We start from the raw sequence: 21,414 nt of genomic DNA on the forward strand, positions 1-21,414 counted from the left end.
TTAATACTAACCATTTGGTGAATTCCACCCGATAATCCACAGTTTGATCTTGGAACATAGAGGACCCAAAGGCCCATACGGCTGCAAATACAAAATACATTTCATAGTCATCCTTAGTGAAATCAGTTGCTGTCAATTCAGGTGTCAATAGGCAGTTAAGTAGATGACAAAGCATTTCGACATGAGCCATATCAGCAATTGGTGTAATCTTCTTAAACCTTGTTCTTAGTGTTTCCAAACACTGTGGAATGTATTTGTCAAACAAAATCACCAGGTTTGATTTTTCATTCGGCAATGTTCTCTTTTCAATCCAGCTGGTTACGTAAGGATTCCAACCTAGATCTTGAGGATTGATGTAAAGAATTCCAGCTCTAGAAACAGTAGCAGGGGTAGCAGTTCTGAGATTCGATATTTCAAATAGTAACCTCATAGCTTGATTCAAAGCTATTCTTTCATTGCTGGCTAAAGTCAGGACTTTGTTGTCGTCCATGACTGTATTGAGTGACTCAATCCACATTGGATCAATATCTCCATCAAGTACGATCCATTTAGGATTTTCACCTCCAAGGTTAGCCTGCTCTCTCATTATCACAGAAAATAAACCATCCTTCCATTCTCGGGTAGCTGGATTGATGATTCCAAAAAGTTCATCATTGGTCACAGCTTTAGGATTCAGGTCGTTGTATATCGGTTTTCTTTTGATATTCTGGTAGGTCCTGAAGAGTGTGTTCCAAACTTGAGTCTTGCCACATCCTGCCAAGCCAACAATAAAGACAGAATGTCTAACTTCCAGCAACTCTTCCAGCTGGACCACTTTCAATATAAAACCATCTTCAGGCTGTAAAAATAAATCAGCAGCTGCTTGCTTTACAGTCTTTTCAAAATCAACGTCCCTTTTCCTAGGAACATCCAAAGCTGGAAAAAGATCAGCGATCAAGCCCATAAACACAGGTAGATCATCTGATACAACTTTGGGTATGTTAAAATCCCTAAGTGCTCTCATCAACACTTCTTCTTCTGGTCTTCCAGGATCCCCTCTCTTCAAGCTCCCAGCAACCACCAAAACCGACTTGATAGCTCTCAACCCCCAATCATAGTGATCTTGTTTTGAAAGCAGTTCCTTACACAGGGTATACAAAGTTATGAACTTCCTAGCTAGGATCTTAGCTTCTTGAAAACCTTCAGCTACCAACATTATCTCACATATCAATTCAAAATCTGGAACAACCATGGCACAAGGTCGAAAAAGAGCTTTCAAATTTTCCGGTAACTCGGTCCTTCCGGCATAACCTGGATTCATAGTTATAAATATACCAACTGTAGGGACCAATGCTATTATTTCTCCCATGAAGTTAAACTTGACTTTCTTGTCTCTTATAGCATCTTGAACAGATTTTACTTGAACTGCTACGACAGATAAGACCTCTACTGATATTCTGTTAAACTCATCAAAACAACCCCATGCTCCTGTTTGAGCAAGACCTTTATAGATGTTCCCACAAGATTTATAGTCCATTTGCTCTGAACAGTTAAAAACGTAGACCATAATTCCCAATGCTCTACCCAAATCTTTCGTAGTTTCCGTCTTTCCAGTTCCGGCTGGTCCTGCCGGTCCACCTCCCATCACGAGATGAAGAGATTGCGTTAGGGTGATGTAGCATCTGTCTGTCAATGGAGTTATGACCAATCTAGGTGTATTTCCCAAATACTCATGGGAATATTTGAATTGCGCATCGCAAATATTAGCAAAACAATCCTTTTCTTTCTCATCCCATCTATGTCGAAGTTGGCTCTGCCACTGAAAGGCTTGAGCAGTTTCCACCTTGGCTTGTACCAACTTTGCCACAACATCTCTCGAGTGCACATCAATTGTGCAAATTGTCATCACTTTCTGACGATCCAGCTTACTCAGTTCCCCAAGAAGTAAGGAAATCAAAGTACTTAGTTGGGAAATCTGCTTTTTCAGGTAATCCTTTATAGCATTGTCATAACCTTCCTCTAATCTTCCAAAAGCTAGGGTCACTTCTGTCGTCCACCAAATTTGAGTTCCACATAATGACACTTGAGCTGGATAATCGAAAAGCCACTGTTCACGAGGTTTCTCTTCATACAAGACTACTGCATCGCTGAAATAATGACGTATCGAAACTCGCATTGCCATTTGAAGTTTGTTCAGCCAGACCTCCACTGCTCCATCGCAGACCATTTCATAGTTGGTAAATTCAACGTATTCACCATCCTTCGCGTACATTCCTGATAGAGAAAATTTTATTATCAGGATGTTTATTTGAATCTTTGCAAAGGAATCTGTTATATCAACAAATTTGAAATAAAAAGTTTTGTTTAAAAATCTTTCTCTTTTTGTTGCACTGGGAATCGAACCACAGAACTTCTGATTTCCGGTCAGGTGCTTTCACATTAGGCTATTAGAGAGATTAGAATAAAAACCTTAATTCAAGAAAATATTGCTAATTTTTAGTTAGGTGTTAAAGATACAAATAATTATTTAAAAATCAATCTGTTATATCACCAGCGAATGTTACTGGACCGACAGTAGATCTACCTGAAATCAGAAGTTCTGTGGTTCGTTTTCCAGTAGAGCGAAAAGAGAAAGTTTTTTTTTTAAGACAAAATTTAATATTAAATTTGGAAAAATTATTTTCCATCTAGTCTGATTAAGACTTTGAGCATTTTCTGTTATTGAAGATTCTTAACTTGATCGATATTGTGGATTTTCTGCGTCAATGGTTTTGGAGGGTTATCTACTGTCGGTAAAGTAACATTCGTTAATGATATAACAAATACATTTTAAAATAAATATTTGTACAATTAACACTTAGCTAAAAATTAAAGGAATTTAGAATTTTTGTGGTTCGATTCCCAGTGGAGCGAAAAGAGAAAGATCTTTTTAAAAGAAAATTTAATTCAAAATTTTAAGCTTTTTATTAGAAAAATAATATATTATTTAAGAACATAAAATTAAAATATATTGGGTTTACATTAGAATTCTTCAAAGAATATACTATTTTTTGCTAAAAGTTAATTATTTTTTATTGAAATTTGTGCAATTAATATTGCTATTCAGAATTTATCTCTTTTGGTTAAAATTTTTAATATTTGTTTGAAAATTAAACTACTATGTTAAACCGTTATCCTTTTAAATAAAAACCTCAACTGCTTTGTTGAATATTCATATTTTCTGATAAAAAATTCATACTTTTGGATTGAAAGTTTATAATTTTTTGTTTAAATTTCATAGTTTTTCATTGAGAATTTATTTTACTTAGTTAAAAAATAAAATTTTGTATTGGGAATTTAAATCTTTTCTGAAAAATCTACTTTTTTTATCTTGTACATTCAATAATTTTGTTTAAGACGCAAAGCTTTTGGTATGAGGTGTAATCTTTTTCGTTTGATCCTGCAACAATTTGGTAGAAAATTCGTCTTTTTTGGTTAAGATTTTAACAATAAAACAATTTTTTTTGTTTTGAAAATTGACGTTTTTTTCGTTAGCCTTTCTTTCGGTATAAGCCTCTTTCATGGTTAGCCAAAGACTGCCCCAGGTTAGTGCTATAAGGATAAACAATTAAATTATAAAACTGTTTGTATTTGTTAATGAATTTTTACTTGTTTAAATAATTTTTAGTCATTTGAACCATTTCCTTTGCATATATTATCGCGAATTAGGGATATTTTATTAACACCAATGTCTCTTTAATGAACCTAAAACGTGTGATTTTATGTTTTTTAAACAATTTATTTTTGCTTAAATCCAACTCCTTCAAGAAAAAAGTTAGTAAATCGTAACTTTTTTTAGAATATATTAAAAATTTAGCCTAAATATTATTTTTTCAAGTTACTAATTATTGTTTAAACCATTTATTATCTTGTAAGATCGAAAACTTAATGGTATTTTCGAGATTTTTCCGTTAAAAGTTGGTTTTAAGCAAAAATAAATTGTTTAAGCAATCATGAAAAAAAATTAATTAAAAAATACGCTTCTCCAAGTTCATTAAATAGACCATGGTATTATCAAAATACCCTATGGAAACAAAATGGTGCAAACAGCAAAGGCATTCAGAAAATACCATTATAGCGCGATATTACAAAATAATAAATTGTTTAAAGAATTTTTAATAACTTGTAAAAGGTATTATTAGGACTAAAATTTAAATGCAAAAAGAAACTAGCAAAATAGTGCGATTTTCTAACTTTTTCCGTTAAAAAATTGGATTGAAACGAAAATAAATTGTTTAAACAATAATCAAACATTCTAAATAAAAAAAACTTTTCATGATCATGAAGTGATGTATTAATGAAAAACACTGAATATGCGATAGAAATGAAATTCTAAATTTTAATCATAAATTATTGTAATTAATTTTTAATTAATTATACATTATTCTAATTATAACTTTTATAGAAATAAAATTGTTCAAATAAGTGAAAATAGTTTTAAAAATTGAAAATTAGTGAGAAAATATATAAAATCTTATAATTTGTTTGTTTATGCGGATCTATAAAAAAATTAATAATTAAGGGCGAAGGGGTGTTATAACTGAAAATTAATGATTTCTTCAAAATATTTTTTTTATAGGTTCAAGAATCAAATACAATTCTATGACTTTAATCATTAAAATAATTCTTTTTAAAGACAGCAATTTATTTTATAGAAAATTCTTTTTGCTGGTTTAAAAATTCATTTCTTTTGTAGAAATGTCATAACTTTTGATTAAAAAGCAAACAGTTTGGTTAAAAATTCATTTTTCTAGATTAAAAATAAACTTTTTTTTGAGAATTTAAACATCATTTAAAAATTTGATCTTTTTAAAATTGAATGCTTGGTTGTAAATGGAACTTTTGAGTTAAAAAAGAATTTTTTGTTGTTAGAAATTCAAATATTTGGTTAAAAATTTATCTTTCCGGATAAAAAATAATTTTTTTTTGTAAAAAAGTAATAATTTTGGTTCTTACATTGTCATCACAAAAGGTATTAGATTTTTGTAAAATTTGACCCCCCCCCCCCCCCCCCCCCCCCTCCCAGGTTTTGTCAAAGTTCCACGTTTTGAGACCCCCTAAATCCGAAAAAAAGGTTTACATGAATGTGTATATCTGTATATCTGTATGTCTGTATGTCTGCATGTCTGTCTGTCTGTGAACACGATTACTTTTGAAAAAATTAATCTACTAGATTGCCCTTGGGTACACTAGTTTATTGCTCTAAACTACAGGCCAACTTCGTTAGCGAGCCATTTTGGATAAAGATTTAAAAAAGGAGGCACATTTGGAATGTTTTTGAGACCGCTTCTTTTGAAATTCAAAAATGATCTGTGCGGTTATTCAGAGTATTCAAAAACTTGAACAATTTATCCTGATGACTTTTTTGAAAAATTCAAAAATTACCAGAGTTATAAATTTACAAAATTCCAGAAAAACACACGAAAATGAACATTTCGAGCCCAAACGACAGGTTACTAGTGTTCTTCTTCTTCTTCTTCTTTGAGAATAAAGAAAACAAAGAGAAAGACTAATAATCTTAGATTGGAGAAAATAGTATGGAGGTACCAAAATAGTGTTCTTTTTCTGATATCTCCATGCTAAACTATCAAATCTAGGGTTAGCAGTCTTTTATTTCTTTGTTTACTTATTGCTTCTAAAGAAGAAGAAGAAGAAGAAGAAGAAGAAGAAGAAGAAGAAGAAGACTGATATCCCTCGTTTTGGAAGAATTTCAGTCTTCTTTTTCTTCACCTTCTAATTTGAAAATAAATAAGAAGAAAACTTCTAACCCCAGGTTGAAGTGCTTAGAATGCAAGTACCAGAACAATGTTGTTTTTAGGGCCCTCGTGCTAAAATCTGGAACTCGGGGTTAGAAGTTTTCTTTTTCTTTAAAACCAAAGAAAAAATAGTAGAAGACTGTTAACTCCGGAGTGAAGAGTTTGGCATAAAGGTATCAAAATAATGTTTTTTTTTGTATCTTCAAGCTAATCTATCGAAGCTGGGGTTAGCAGTATTCTTGTTCTTTGAAACGAAGAAAAAAATATGACTTCTAACCCCAGATTGGAAGGTTTAGCATGGAGTTACCAAAATAATATTTTGTTTTTAGTAACTCGACGATAAAGGCTCCAATTGGTGGTTAAAAGTCTTCCTCGTCTTTGAGAACAATGAAAACAAAAAAGAAAAAGAATGCTTACCCTCGGTTGAAGAGCTTAACATGGAGTTGCCTAATTAATTTTTTTTTGGTATGTCTTTGCTAAATGCTTCAATCTGGGTTAAGTAGTTTTCCTTTTCTTTAAAAACCGTGAAAACCAAGAAGAAGAAGAAGATTGCTTACTCCAGATTGTAGAACTTAAAAAGGTACCAAATTGAAATTCCTTTTGGTACCTCTCTGCTAAACGCTCTCATCTGGGTTTAACGGTGCTCCTGTTCTTTGGAAACATTGAAAACAAAGAAGAAGAGGAAGAGAAAGACTGCTAACCCCAGATTGGAGAGCTTAGCATGCAGTTACCAAATTAATGTTTTTCTTTCGTACCTCTGCTAGACGCTCCAATCTGGGGTTAGAAATCTTACTTTTCTCTGAACATCATGCAAAAAAAAAAAAAAAGAAAAAGGCTGCTAACCCCAGTTTGGAGAGCTTAAAAAGAGTAACCAAATTAATGTTCTTCTTCGGTACCTCTCTGGTACACGCTTTAATCTGGAGTTAGCAGTCGTTCTTTTCTTTAAAAACTACCAAAATAAAGAGGAAGAAGCCGGCTAATCCCAGATTGGATAGTTTGAAAAAAAATACCAAATTAATGGTCTTCTCGGTATCTCTCTCCTAAACGCTCCAATCTCGGATAAGCAGTGCCTCTTTTCTTTGAAAACAATGAAAAAAAGAAGAAGACTTCTAACCCCAGGGCGCAGAGTTTAGCATACAAGTAGAAAAACAATGGTTTTTTCAGTGCATGTATGTTAAAATCTAGAATTCTGGGTTAGCAGTTTTCTTCTTCTCTAAAAAAAAGAAAAGAGAAGAAGACTGTTCACTCCGAAGTGAAAAGTTGAGGATAGAGGTATCAAAATAATGTTTGTTTCTGTACCTTCAAGCTAATCTATCCAATCTGTGGTTAGCAGTATTCTCATTCTTTGAAAGGAAGGAAAAAAGACTAATAACCCCAGATTGAAAGGTTTAGCATGGAGCTACCAAAATAATGTTCTGTTTTTAGTAAAGAAGAATAATGCTTACCCCAGATTGAAGAGCTTAACATGGAGTTTCCTAATTAATTTTCTTGTTTGGTACGTCTTTTGTAAACGCTCCAATCTGGGGATAGTAGTCTTCCTTTTCTTTGAAAACTATGAAAACAAAGAAAAAGAAGACTGCTCACCCCAGATTGTAGAGCTTAAAAAGAGATACCAAATTGATATTCTTTTTGGTACGAGTACCTTTATGCTAAACGCTCCAATCTGGGGTTAGAAGTGCTTCTTTCCTTTTTCAACAATAAAGACAAAGAATAAGAAGGCTGCTTACCCCAAATTGGAGAGCTTAAAAAGAATTTCCAAATTAATGTTCCTTTACGGTACCTCTGTAGTTTACGCTCCAATCTGGGGTCAACAGTCGTTCTTTTTTTTTAAAAACCATGAAAACAAAGAAGAAGACTGCTAACCCCAGATTATAGAGTTGAGCAAGTAGTACCAAAATAATGTTTTTAGGATCAATTTCCAAGACATTAATTAATATTTTTGGACAAAATCAATTCATTACTTACCATAAATTTTCTTGGGTGCATTTTCTTTAGTTTCAGCAAATTTCAATCTAGCCATTGAATCAAAAAGTTTTGTCAGATGTTTAGCAACGACAGCAGGTTGGGTTCCATTAGAAAGAATGTCCAACAAATCACTCGAGGAGACAAAATAAAATCTTGGAAAGGCGAGTCGTTTCGTTTCCAGATATTCTGCTAATGCTTTCTCACACAAGACTAATTCTTTTTGCAAAATATCCAGTTTAGCGGCTAATCCTTCCCGATTTGTTGCTTCAACGACATTTGGTGTTTTTGCCATATCTTCGGTCATTGCTTTAAATTCTTTGTCAATTCTATTAAATCTGTCAGCATCGACTGGAAGCTGTTTTCTTATATCTTCAGAAGACATGAAAATGCTCTCCAAATGCATCCAAGTTCGCTGAACTTCAAACCAAACTGTCGTCACTTGATCAGCTACACTTAATTTTTTTTGCCAGATCGAAACTTCTTCCAAGAAGTGGGCTATAAATTTCGAGGTGATCAAATTCTGCAGCTGAACCTAAATAAAAAATTTCCTTTTTAGTACTGAACTTATTTAAAAAATTTTTTTCGTATTAATTTTAAGGGTAGCCACTGGATTGGGAAATGTCAGTGATCTCTTCTGACAAAAATTTTACAAATTTTGGAAAGATCTTTCTCTGAAGTTTAAATATTCCATGTTTTGTTAAACTTTCTCTTAAATAAGCTTAAATCTTCATCGGTTGAAAATTCAACTATTTGTTTGAAAATTGCTGCATTTTGTTGAAACTTTGCTTTTTGTGGTAAGACTTATTCTTCTGTGTGCCTAATTTGCCTTTTTGGCTTATGATTAATATTTTTTTGTCGAAAATTAGTTGTTTTTTTTTTACTGTAAATTAATTTTTGTTGACTGAAAATTTAATTATTTCATGTTTGATTGGAGATTCGTCACCATTGGATGATAATTCAACTATTTGTTTTAAATTTTCTCTTTTACAATAAAACATTGTGTTTTCTGGTAGAACATTAATATTTTTGGTGACTAATTTACTTTTTTGGTTAATAACTCATGTATTTTCTTAAAAATTGATCTTTTTTGTTTAAAAATCAATCGTTTTAGTGACAAATTTATTTCTTTGGTTCATTTAATATTATTTTTAGATTGAAAAATTACTTTTTCAACTGGAAATTGAGCTATTTCATCATGTTGGATCTTTTTCAATTATCAATTCAATTATTTGTTTAAAAAATTTTGTTTTTCATTAATAATGAATGTTATTTATTATTATCTTCTGATAATTCATTTTTTAATTAAATTATTTGGATAAAAATTCATCTGTTTTGTTAAAAATGATTATTTTTCATAGAAAATTAATATTTTCGATAAGAATTAATTTCTTTGGTTCAGAATTGTGTTTTAAATTTAAAAATTTAATTTTTCAAATTGAAAATGTAACGATTGGATTTTTTGTCAATATTTTTCTATAGACATTTATTATTCTTGTAGAAAACTCATCTTCTGGCTTGAGAATGTAATGATTTTTATTCAAATTTTCACTATTTTGTCGAAAATTCTTTTTTGACTGGAAATAAAACTATCCCATTTTTCTAGATAACTGATTTTTTTCAATTTAAAATTCACTAATTTAAAAGAATAATTGTCTTTTATAAGTTCAAAATTCAATTATTTTGTCATAAAATACATATTTTGAATTGTTAAGTTAATCTTTTTGTAAAAAATTCCCCTGTTAGTTGATTAAAAAATCTTTTCTCGTTGAAAATTAAACTGTACTATTCAACAGTTAATTCCTCGTTTTGGTTTAAGAATGATTCTGTTTTGATTTAAGATTAACTCAAATTTTTTTTTTTAATTTTAAATCAAAATATTCTTGGTGGAAGTATGAACTATTACAAAAATCTATTGATTGATTGAAAATTAATAATCTTAAATTAAAATTTTACATAAACTTGAAAAGGACGAAATTTTTGCTTTCAATATTTCATAAATTGGAAGAAAACTTCTTATTTTTAGTATTTTTATTAGGATGGAAAAAGAGAAGTTTTTGTTTTTTTATTTTTTCTAAATTGAAAGAGACCCTTTTTTGTTGCTATCATTTTTGTTGAATTAGAAGCGACAAATTTTGGTTATTTGATATTTTTTTGAATTGAAAAAGGCAATCTTTTTCTTTTTAAGATATTTATTCAGTTTAGGGCAAGATTTTTTTATTTTAAATTATTTTCTGAATCGAAAGAGGAAAATGTTTAATTTTTAACGTTTTTATTGAGTTGTAAGGAAAGAAATTTTGATTTGTTTTTTTAAATTGGAAGAAACAAATTTTTGTTATTTTTGTTCCGAATTGAAAGAGTTTCTTTTTCTTTTTAACATTTTTATATAGTTTGCGGGGATATTTTTATTTTCTGAATTAGAAGAACAAACTACTTATTTTTCATTCAATTTTAAACATTTTTATTGAGATAAAAGAGAGAAATTTAGTGCGGGATTGAATTTTGATTATTTAAATATTTTCTAAATTGAAAGAGGTGATTTTTTCTTATTAAAATTTTTGAGAAGTTTGAGAGAAAAATTTTTCATTTTAAATATTTCATGAATTAGAAAAATAATTTCGTATTTTTAACCAAATATGTTACGCTTAAAACTTAATCGTAAACTTTCCATTGTTTTCTAAATTGGTAGAGAGAAAATTTTTATTTTTTTTCTGAAGTTCAAGAAAAAATTCTTCCCTTTTAATATTTTTATTAAGTTAGTAGGACGAAATTTTTATTTTCCGTATTTTATAAATTCAAAGAATATTTTTTTACCTTTATTATTTTTGTGGAGTTTAAAGAAATTAAATTTTGGTTTTTTATTTTGTTCTCTGAATTTAGAAGAAGCTATTTTTGGTTTTCAAATTTTTATTGAGTTGACGGAGAACAGTTTTTATTTTGAATATTTTTATTGATTTTTGAGAAAGAAAATATCTTTTTTTTTTCTTCTAAATTTGAGCAGATTTTTTTTTATTTCTGAAAAAAGGTTATTTTTTTTCTTTTTAATATTTTTAATGAGCGTTTCGGGGAAAATTTCGGGTTTTAAAATATCAGATAAAAGATATAACTTTTTATTTTTGTCACTAAATTGGAAGAGGAAAATGTTTTATTTTGAACATTGTTATTATTACGAGATAAAAGGAGAATTAATCTCAATTTACAGCTTCGAATGAAAAAAATTAGTTTCAAAAAGTTCAAATTTTTTAATTTCAATGACCATGAAAATATTTTTCAAACCCGAAAAAATCAGGAAATGACCGAAAATTTTTTTCATTGATTAAGCGGGCCACTTTAATTTTACAAATGTAATTATGATGATTACAATTTTTTCACGAATTTAATGAAGAGAAGTTGATAAATGGCTCTTTTTTTATAAAACTGGTGAATGATATTTTTCACAAAACTGGATGAAATAATTGGTTCAGGCCTGTTTGTCTAATCGAGGTAGATTGTGAAATTAAAAACATGCAAGAGTCTCTAGATAGTGAAAATGAAAATATTTTGATTTGAAATCAAATTATTTTTCACTAGTGACCACCCAACAATAAATAATAAATATACACTAGATAATTATTAATTAAAAATAACATTGTTTGTTAAATAAAGAATTCAATTTAAATAATAGATAGAATACTATATGCCTTAACCAATTAATATTAAAATTAACCATTTTAAATATATTTTTGCTTTTAACTAATTATTATCTACTGTAAGTTCATTATTCACTGTATGGTGGTCTCCCCTATTTTAAGAAATCGAATTTCATAGAAAATATTTAAGAGTAACTGAAATTATTTGTTTGGAAAGTTTACAATATTTATGAATATTATTTAAATTTAAATTTAATTAAATGAATCGAATTTTATTAATTGAATTAATTAAATTTGAGACTAATTTGATTTTTTAAATTTGATGTTCAGACTGTCAAAATTATTTCTAATTAACAAGAAGAACACTACTTGTTTTATCACTATCACCGTCTACCTAAAGTTCGCACAATGAATGATAAAATGAAAAAGGTCAATATAAAATTGAAAAAATGCCAATTTGTGAGTCCATCGAATTTAGCGAGGAAGAGAGAGAGAGGCAATTATTCTGAAGGCTACTTGATTATATGTCAGATATCAGTATTATAAAACTAGGACTCACAGAAATGAGAATTTCAGTTGAATTTTAAATTTCATAAAGTTGTCAACATGTCTCCTATTTTTGCTCTTTTATTAATTGTGGCCGTTGCATCAGCTCGTGAGTAATTTTTTTATAAAACAATATTTTATTCCTGCCTGATTATTTAAAACTTAATTAAAATTGTCAAAAGTTAGGGACACTTGCAAAATCCCGAAAAATAAATATCATGACACTTTCAAACTCCAGCAAAAGTAAATATTAAAAATAAAAAAATTTTCGAAATTATAAAATTGCCGAAATTTAAAAATCCTGACTTGAAAAATTTCAGTAATGATACAAATTGCTAAACGCTAGTAAATTAACCAAATAAAAAAACTAAAAAAACTGTTTTTTAATTAATCGTATTTATTTATTAAATATGCAATAACTAAATATGTTATTCAAATTTTTTGACTGTCAATGTCTTTTTTTAAATTAAGGTTTGAATTTTCGAAAATTAATTAATTAACAAAAATAAACAATTAAAAACTGTTTTTTAATTAACTTCATTTATTTATTAAAAATACAATAACTAAATATTTTATAGAACATTTTTCTTTATTTCCAATGTATTTTTTTTAAATTATGGTTTAAATTTGAAATATTAATCATCGAATTAAATTTTCTGAATACAAAAGAATAATAAATGAAATAAATTTTTTATTATGAGGAAAATAGTTCAAAAAACTACTACCCATATTTAAAAAAAGAAATGCATTGAAAACATTTTTTGAATTGTTTTAATTTTCAATTTAATCAATAGTAAAAAACTTTCATTCAGCATTAGGAAACACATATCATTTATCAGAATGTATTATTATTGCATTCTTGGTAAAAAATAATATAAATTGAAAAACAATTTTTCAAACTAATTTTATTGGAATATCATATACATTTTGACAATCGATTATATTATAAACTGTTCGGGAATTTTCCAATTAGAGATTTTTATATCTCAGCTATTTTGTAATTTAGATTTTTGTTAATACCATCTTTTTATATTTTCGCAGTAAAATTGGAAAAAATTGGGGAATATAAATCGGTTGTAGAAATATCGAATTTTGCATTTAAAAAAATATTTTTAATCACATTTTCAGTGAAAAATTCTATAAAACATTATTATTGATCAAATATAATTATTCTTTTAAATCTGATTATTTTTTATTATTAATAGCAATTTAGACAAACAATAAATAATATAACAACTAATTATTTAATATTTTTAACATTCTCTTAAAACTAATGTGTTTTGTTTAAAATAACCAATTTTCTATTCAACATATTAACATAACCTAAAATTGTTCTAAAATTGCAAATATTTTTGAAATTTATGAAGAACTCGCTCATAACCTAAAATTTTTCAAAATTGTAATGAATCCTAATTATTCTGGAAAATCCTTAAAAAAATGTCTTTGTAAATACCAATTTTTGACGATAAACACTAACAGAACATAAGCTTAAATTGTCTCCAAAAATGTAAAAAACCCTTTCTTATTAATTCATATTTATATATACCTTAAAAATCGCTACCTTAAGCTACAATTTTACGAAAGGGTTAAATATTTTTTGAAACCAATTTTGGTTTCAATGAACCAATTTCCTTTGAAAATCGTAAATAAAACCTTGGTATTTAAAAAAATAAATAAAATCTTGTTTAAACTATAATGATTTTTGTTATAAAATATCAATTTTTGGTGCAAAATGCTAAAATAACCTAAAATTGTTAAGAAATTATGGACCTTTAAAATCTATTTTTTTTTAAATACCTATTTCCGGTGTAACTCTAACAAAATCACTTTTTTTATTTATTGTCACACAATTATTTTCTTGAGTTTTAATGATTTAATGTTTTTTTAAATATTCTATGAAGTTTTTAAATGATTTGAGTAATTTATAAGAATTTAAAAATATTTTAAAAATATTTTCAAGATGTTTCAACATTATAGGGCGTTTTGTGTTACCAAAGAATTCACAATTTTATATTAAAAAAAGTATCAGATGTTCAAATTTCCTAGGATTATATAATATTTTAATGCTACGCAAGAAATTTTGTTTACAACAATTAAGGTATTTCACAATGTTTCAAAGATTTTCAAATATAAAGTTATTTTCGAACTGAAATTAGAATAACTTGCTTCATCCGTTGAGAGGGTGGGGGTGTACCCTCTTTTCTTAATAAATAAAAAAATATTTGGTTCAAAAACCTATTACTTTTTGTTGTGAAACTGCGATTCTTTTCTTGAAAATTTAATTGAAATCCCAACCATTTTTATGTCATCATTCATTTTTTTTGTCTTAAGAGATTAAAAAGACTTTAAATAATTTCCTGCGATTCCTAAAGTTAAAATACTTTATAATTGGCTAAAGATTTAATTGTTTTCATGAAAATTCAAGTATATTTGTGGAAAGCCTGAAATAGAAATTTCGATGCTTCCAACGGTCAACTTCTAAAATATACGCAAATCAAATGTGATCTAAGTTTGTTGGGACTGACGTTATAACTCAACTTTTCACCATACGATGACTAACTACTTAATTTGGGTATGATTTCGACTCGCAAAATGCATTTATAGAATCAAGTTTATATTTGGATCGTATACTTTAAACAATGAATAATATAAGCAAAAGAGTAGCTTTTGAATGGACTGAAACTTTGGTTGTCGAAAGGTATTAATTCAGGAAAGTTTCAGGTGATGAACGGATACTGGACTTGAATTAATCAGGAGTAGAATGATAATGAATCACATGGTAGTCAAGGGGTGTATTTGATTATGAAGGAAAGAGCAAAGCAGCATCTCAGAGATCATGAATGTGCATCTCGGAGATTGTCGTAGGTTAGAATGAAAGTAGGAATCATAAGATTATTTATATAATGATATACAGGGCGTATTGAATATGATCTGCTAGGTTATTTTTAAAAGTGCAACTGAAGTGTGTGGTACTGCGATTGTAGGATGAATGTGTGGTGATGCATAGTGCAATTATGAAATCCAAGCAGGCACTCATTCAGCATTAGGAAACAAATATCGTTTATCAGAATGTATCATTATTGTATTTTTGAGAAAAAATAATTTAAATTAAAAAAACAATTTTTCAAATTGTTTTTATTGGAATATCATATACTTTTTTACAATCGATTATATTATAAACTGTTCGGGAATTTTTCAATTCGAGATTTTTATATTTGAGCAATTTTGTAATTTCGGTTTTTGTTAATCCTGAAAAGTTTCAGGCGATAAATAGATACTGGACTTGAATTAGTCAGGAGTAGAATGATAATGAATCACATGGTAGTCAAAGGGTGTTCTTGATTGTGAATGAAAGAGCGAAGCAGCATCTCAGAGATCATGAATGTGAATCTCGCAGATTGTTGTAAGTTATAATGAAAGTAGGAATCAGAAGACTATTTATATAATGATGTACATGACGCATTGAATATAATCCCGGATGTTATTTTTAAGAGTGCGACTGAAGTGTGTGGTACTGCGGTTGTAGGAAGAATGTGTGGTGATGCATAGTGCAATTATGAAATCCAAGCAGCCACTGAAGAAGGTATCTAGTGCCGACTGAATACCTCAGAGGATGTGCGAATTGATAAACTTATGTATTATTTGATTAAAATAAAAATAAATGGTGTAATTACAGAATTTGAAGGTCCACCAAGCCAGGATTGTGGCGAAAATGAAGTTTTCAACAGATGTGGGACTGCTTGCCCGAAAACATGCAATGATCAAAGGGAATCGCGTGCATGTGTTGCGGTGAGCTTGATTTTATCATTAAAATATTTTTTTCTGTAATATTAAAATTGTTCAAAATCGAATTTTTTTAAAGTTTTTAATAGGTAAAATGATTCTTAATTCTGTTAATTGGATCTAAATTAATAAATGCATTCTTAACTCTTGCAGCATACGTATTTGTGTTCTAGTCTATCAAATCGTATTTTCTAATTTGATTCGTTTCAAGTGAACATGAAACTATTTTTCAGTTCCCTGATAATAGAATTTTTAATTTTTTTTTGCAATCAGAATTAAATATCTTGTTTATATTTAATGTGGTTTTTTTAGATATGCAAAATTGGCTGTGACTGTTTGCCAGGATACGTAAGACATGACTCTTCACAACTTTGTGTTCTGCCAGAAGAGTGTTGAGACGCAATGTGAGAAAAAAAATTATTATTAAAAACATAATATTGGTTAATCTTTTTTGTGATATATTTTCTAAAGAGCGTCTTAATAAAAGCTAAATAGAAAAAGTATTTTTTAATTTTTTTCTACAACTTCTTTAATTAGAAAAATAAAGCAATATTTATTAGATGTTATTGTAATTAGATAGCTTTTTAATCAATTTTATTATAAATTTATATTCATTATACGTTTAGAATTGTAAACTGGAATTACTGAGAGATAAGTGAATCATCTGCTTTATTTTGTGTTACAGAAACATTATAAAAATTCTTGGGCTCAGATGTAAGTATAATGACCTTTAATGGATGAAATAAACATTTTTGAACCTGCTCCTTGAGTTCTTTATTTTTTTCCCTCCTGTGTACACATTTTTTTAAAACTTTGGCTTTCCTTTTTTTTCAGTTTTCAGTTTTTCCTGAATGGAAAAAACGCTTTCTTTTTTTCTATTGAGTTGGAAGTGGTGAAATTTGGATTAGTTTTATTTATAATCAAAGAAGGACATTTTTGCATTTTTGAGTTATCTTGTCGAATTGGAATGTTTGATTTTTTATTAAATGGGAAAATTATTCTTATTTGAAGAATTTTTATAGAGCTGGAAGAGAGAACATTTTTTAATCAATTTTTTTACATTGAAAGAGGTTGTCAAAAAAATTTTAATTTTCTTTGAAATCCACTAATTTTTACTTAACAGTACCGATAATTTTTAAAGATGTAAATTTTCTTTGGCATTTAATCATTTTTGTTTATAATACCACTAGAAGCGTTAATAAAATATTAATTATTTTTAATTGTTAATGTTTTTTACAATCAAATTTTTATTGAAAATATTCAATTTCCTGTAAAGAAACATGAATATAGCCTACAACTTCTTCCAAATTTAAAATCTAGTTTAAACTACAATTATACTTTCATCTGAAGTGTGATTTTTTGATGCAAAACGCTAACAACTTAAAATTGTTCAAAAATTATGAAACTGATTTTTATGAAATGATTTTTATTGAAATAATTCGTTAGGGACATTTATTTCCAGAGAAAAATAATAACAATATAAATATTTAAAATTTTCAATAATGGATAAGATAATTTTAAAGTTTTCGATTTAACAGCATCTAAATAAAAGCAAGAAAGAAAGGATTTTTTAATTTTTCTTTAAAATTTATAATTAAAATTTCCAGTTTAACGCAATTTGGATTAATAGAATTGCTAATAATACTTTTGATAAACCTATATATAAATTTATAAAAAACTTTTAAATCTTTATTTATTTGTTTATTATATTGCAGGCATGAATAAAGTGACTCTAATTGTATAAAATAAATATTCTGGACAGTGCGCTTATTTTTTATTCCTTTCCCTACTTCATACACATTTATTTGGTTTTTTTTACTTTATTGCTTCTTCTTGTCGCTTTTTTTGTCAAAATGAGAATGAACTAACACAGAAAGTGCAAATTTCTCTTTAGACTCAAATTTTTAAAAAAGTAATTATATAATTAAAATTATAGTTTATAGCATATGATATTAGGGTAATCCAAAAAAGCTGATTTTTTTAAAATGGCTTCTTACAAATTGTTCCTTTTGGTAACAAATAATTTCCTAATTTTTTTCAGAATAGTAAAAACATATACAAAGGGATCTCTCAAACCCATTTTTGCAAAATATTGCTAATTATATTTTGATTGCCCTATCTTGATGAATAATCTTACTTTGAAAAACCAAATGAGCTATCCAAGGACAAATTAACTTGAAGCCCAAACTATTCGATTGATTTTTAATTTTAAAAAAATATTTACAATTTTTATAAACAAATTAATTAACAAAAGTTAGATTTTTAGTAAAAATGATACATAGCTACTTCAGATTTATATTCTTAAGTGAAGTGGACATTTCAAGAAAAAAAATTTGTATATGAATTATAAAAAAATAGAGACAATTTGTGAATATTTAAAAAAAATTATAAACATATGCATCGAGTCGTTATTTTCAAATAGATTTTTATTGTCTTTTTTAACAGAAACCACAATAAATATCTTGCTTGTATCTTTTCTGTTCGATTATTTGATTTTAGACAAGTAGTGTTCTTTGATTAAACAAAATTAATTAACAAATCCATAATGTTGTCATTTTTCAGAAAAAGGAATCCCTTTTTTTTAAATAAACTTCAGACATGTTAAAAATACCTCTTGATATGAAATTTGATAATAAAAAAATAATTTCGACTTGTTTAAACAAAGTCAACAAACAAATTGATTGTTTTTCCATTTTTTAACACATAGATTTCGTTTTTTTTATAGAAATAAATTCCTTATGTCTTGCTAGTAGCTCTCTATAGTTATTTTTTATCATCACTAAACAATTAGACCTCAGAGTAAATCATTTATTAAATTTGTTTAAAAATGAGGAATTGTTATCTAAATAATAAAATTAACTGTAGAGGGCTAATGGAAGACATTAGGAATTCATTTTTTGGAAAAAACAAAATCTATTTGTTGAAAAATCGCAAAGCTATGCATTTTTAATTTAATATTGTTTAAACAAAAAGATATTAATTTTTATAACCAAATATCATAAAAGTATTTAACACATATCGGATAGTGATTTTAAGGAAACAAATTCCTTTTACTTAAAAATGACAGCTTAATGCATTTGTTAATTAATTTTGTTGAAACAAATTACAGAGAGCTACTAGAAAGACATTAGAAAGGTATTTATCTGATAAAATGAAATCTATATGTTGAAAAATGACAAAACAATGCATTTGTTTATTTAATTTTTTTAAACAACTATATATTATTTTTATAACCATTTATTATATCAGGAAGTATTCTTAACAAATCTGACGTTTATTAAAAAAAACGAATGCTTTATTCTGAAAAATGACAATGTTATGCATTTGTTAATTAATTTTGTTTAAACAAATAACACTAATTGTCTTAAAACAAAGAATACCGCAAAACAGTTATAAGCAAGATATTTATTATTCTTTCTGTTAAAAAAAACTAAACAGATCCGATTGAAAATAAAGAATTAATGCATTTGTTTACTATATTTTCAATATGAATTTCTAATTCTAAAGTGTTAATTAAAAATAACTATAGAGCTACTAGCAAGACATTATGAATATTTCTCTGCAAGAACGAAATTTATATGTTGAAAAATGGCAAAGTAATAAATTTGTTTATTCAATTTGTTGAAACAAATACATGATATTTTTTATAACAAAGTATCATAGAAGGAAGATATTAACGTTTTTATGTTAAAAAACAACATAAATCTATTCGAAAATAAAGAATTTATGAATCATTTTTACTAAAAATCTAAATTTTCTTGAATAATTTGTTTATAAAAATTATAAACAATTTTTTAAATATCTGATACTGCTGCACATCATTCAAGACAAGTTTCCCCACTAATTCTGTTCATTTTGCATAAATTTGATAAATTTCCAAAAAATGGCATTTTTGAAATTTTTAAAATAGTTTTTTATTATTAAATAAAAAAAATTATCAACTTTTTAAAAATACGCCTCCACAACTTTCTTAAAAATTTCATAAGGTTTAATTTAAAAAAAAAATTAATTGGTCGAACAGTTTGAGCTGAAAGTTAATTTGTCCAGGGACACCTCATTTGGCCCCACTGTGCGACCCATACTAAAGGAATTGAATTTCAAACCTAAGAAGACGAATTTGTAAAAAATAGTTTTTTAATTTTTGTCTTAAATATTTCAATTTTAGAAATTCGCTATTAAAAACTCTTCGTTTTAAAGGATCTGCAATTTGAAATCGTCAATATTTAATGTGCATAATGGAAAATGCAACATTAGAATAAATTTTATTGAAATATTTAAATTGGAATATTGGAATATTTAAATGTATCCACTAGCCATTCTACAAGAAAATGCGATTTTTAATTTGTCCTTATTGACAAATGTCTTTATTTTCTTTATTACGTAGTGGAAAAATGTCTTAAAGATAACAACAATAAAGGAATTTTTATTGTATCATCAGTACCAGGGGAGGCAAAAACTAGAATGTCATTGCAAATTTTTAAAGATTCGTGATAGAAAAGTTATCAAAAATTCAAGAAACTTCAGTTCAATTTCTGTTCTTAAACTTGAAAGAACTATGTCTCCAATTCTTATTGTTTTATTGATCACTGCTTCAGTTTCTTCAGCGCGTAATTTTGATTTTTAATTGTGACCTATTTATTATTTCACAACTGTTTAGTATTTTTTTTACAGGTAGAAATGTATACAAAAATTTACAAACAAATGTTTTTAAAAAGATTTATAGGAAATATTTTACAATAACTATTTTTTTAATTATAATTTTAATAATTTTAATCATAATAATTTTTATAATTTTTATAATTTTAATTATAATAACTATAATTCCTCATAAATATTCTTTTAATGTGATTTGATAATAAAGAATTATTTTTCAGAAAAACACTCATTAGTTTCCAGATCATACGTATTAAAATTACTAAGGATTCTGTACTATCATTAGAGAATAACAGAAATTCTTAACATCTTTTCAGACTAGATAGATATATAAATGGACCATTTTTTCAATAAAATTTTTTTCTAAAAAAAATCTCCTTTGATTCGCTGGGAATCGACCCACAGAGCTTCCGATCGCCGGTTGGGCGCTTTTCCTATAAGCTACTACAGAGTTGGGAAGAAGAATTTTTTCGGAAGTCCACTCATTCTTTTGCCTGGTCTTACGTATTAAAATTATTTAAGAAACCTGTGTTATCATTAGAGAATAACAGAAATTCTTAACGTCTTTTCAGACTAGATAAAGTTATAAATTAAAACATTTTTAAATGAAAGTTTGTCCAAAAAAAGATCTCCTTTGATCCGCTGGTAATAGAGTCACAGAACTTCCGTTTGCTGGTCGCGTGCTTTACCTTTAAGCTACTAGAGAAATTGAAAGAGGAATCCTTTTTCAGAAATTACACGCATTATTTAGCAGGTGTTACGAATTCAAAAATTTCAAATAATCTGTATTATAATTATAGAATAACGAAAATTCTTAACGTCTTTTCAGAGTAGGTGAGAATATTAATTAAAAATTTTCTTAATTAGATTTTTTCTGAAAAAAGATCTAGTCTTTCGATCTGCTGTGCAACTAACCACAGAATTTCTGATTGCTGGTTGGGTGCTTTTCCCATAAGCTACTAGAGAGTTCGAAAGAAGAATCTTAGATCAGAAATACACCCACTCTTTTGCCTGGTCTTACGTATCAAAATTATTTCAAGGAATCTGTATTATCATCAGAGAAAAAC

General features: G+C 27.5%; 2 protein-coding genes across 2 annotated transcripts in view; one reads left to right on the forward strand and one right to left on the reverse strand.

Annotated features, from left to right (window-relative positions):
- The window catches only part of LOC117171499 (dynein beta chain, ciliary), a 28,539-nt gene extending 20,382 nt beyond the window's left edge, over positions 1-8,157 (reverse strand). The window contains exons 1-2 of the mRNA XM_033358864.1: positions 7,740-8,157; positions 12-2,253 (exon numbers count right to left, since the gene is read on the reverse strand). Of these exons, the coding sequence (XP_033214755.1) occupies positions 12-2,253; positions 7,740-8,142 (2,645 nt within the window). The 5' untranslated portion in view covers positions 8,143-8,157. The remainder of the gene's footprint in view (positions 1-11; positions 2,254-7,739) is intronic.
- A 3,794-nt stretch (positions 8,158-11,951) lies between these two features.
- Positions 11,952-16,443, forward strand: LOC117172104 (chymotrypsin inhibitor-like). Its single transcript, XM_033359882.1, has 4 exons — positions 11,952-12,020; positions 15,588-15,700; positions 16,007-16,098; positions 16,380-16,443. The coding sequence occupies exons 1-3, from the start codon at positions 11,972-11,974 to the stop codon at positions 16,088-16,090; spliced, it is 246 nt and encodes an 81-aa protein (XP_033215773.1). The 5' UTR covers positions 11,952-11,971; the 3' UTR covers positions 16,091-16,098; positions 16,380-16,443.
- Positions 16,444-21,414: the final 4,971 nt, after the last annotated feature.

The sequence above is a fragment of the Belonocnema kinseyi genome, chromosome 4, assembly GCF_010883055.1.
Source record: "Belonocnema kinseyi isolate 2016_QV_RU_SX_M_011 chromosome 4, B_treatae_v1, whole genome shotgun sequence".
In the NCBI taxonomy this organism is placed as follows: domain Eukaryota; kingdom Metazoa; phylum Arthropoda; class Insecta; order Hymenoptera; family Cynipidae; genus Belonocnema; species Belonocnema kinseyi.

Excerpts from the sequence above, each read along its gene's own strand:
- LOC117172104 (XM_033359882.1), top strand. The coding sequence starts at position 11,972 with ATGTCTCCTATTTTTGCTCTTTTATTAATTGTGGCCGTTGCATCAGCT. Across the intron at positions 12,021-15,587 it reads TGTGGCCGTTGCATCAGCTC|AATTTGAAGGTCCACCAAGC; the intron begins GTGAGTAATTTT and ends GTGTAATTACAG. Across the intron at positions 15,701-16,006 it reads AATCGCGTGCATGTGTTGCG|ATATGCAAAATTGGCTGTGA; the intron begins GTGAGCTTGATT and ends TGGTTTTTTTAG.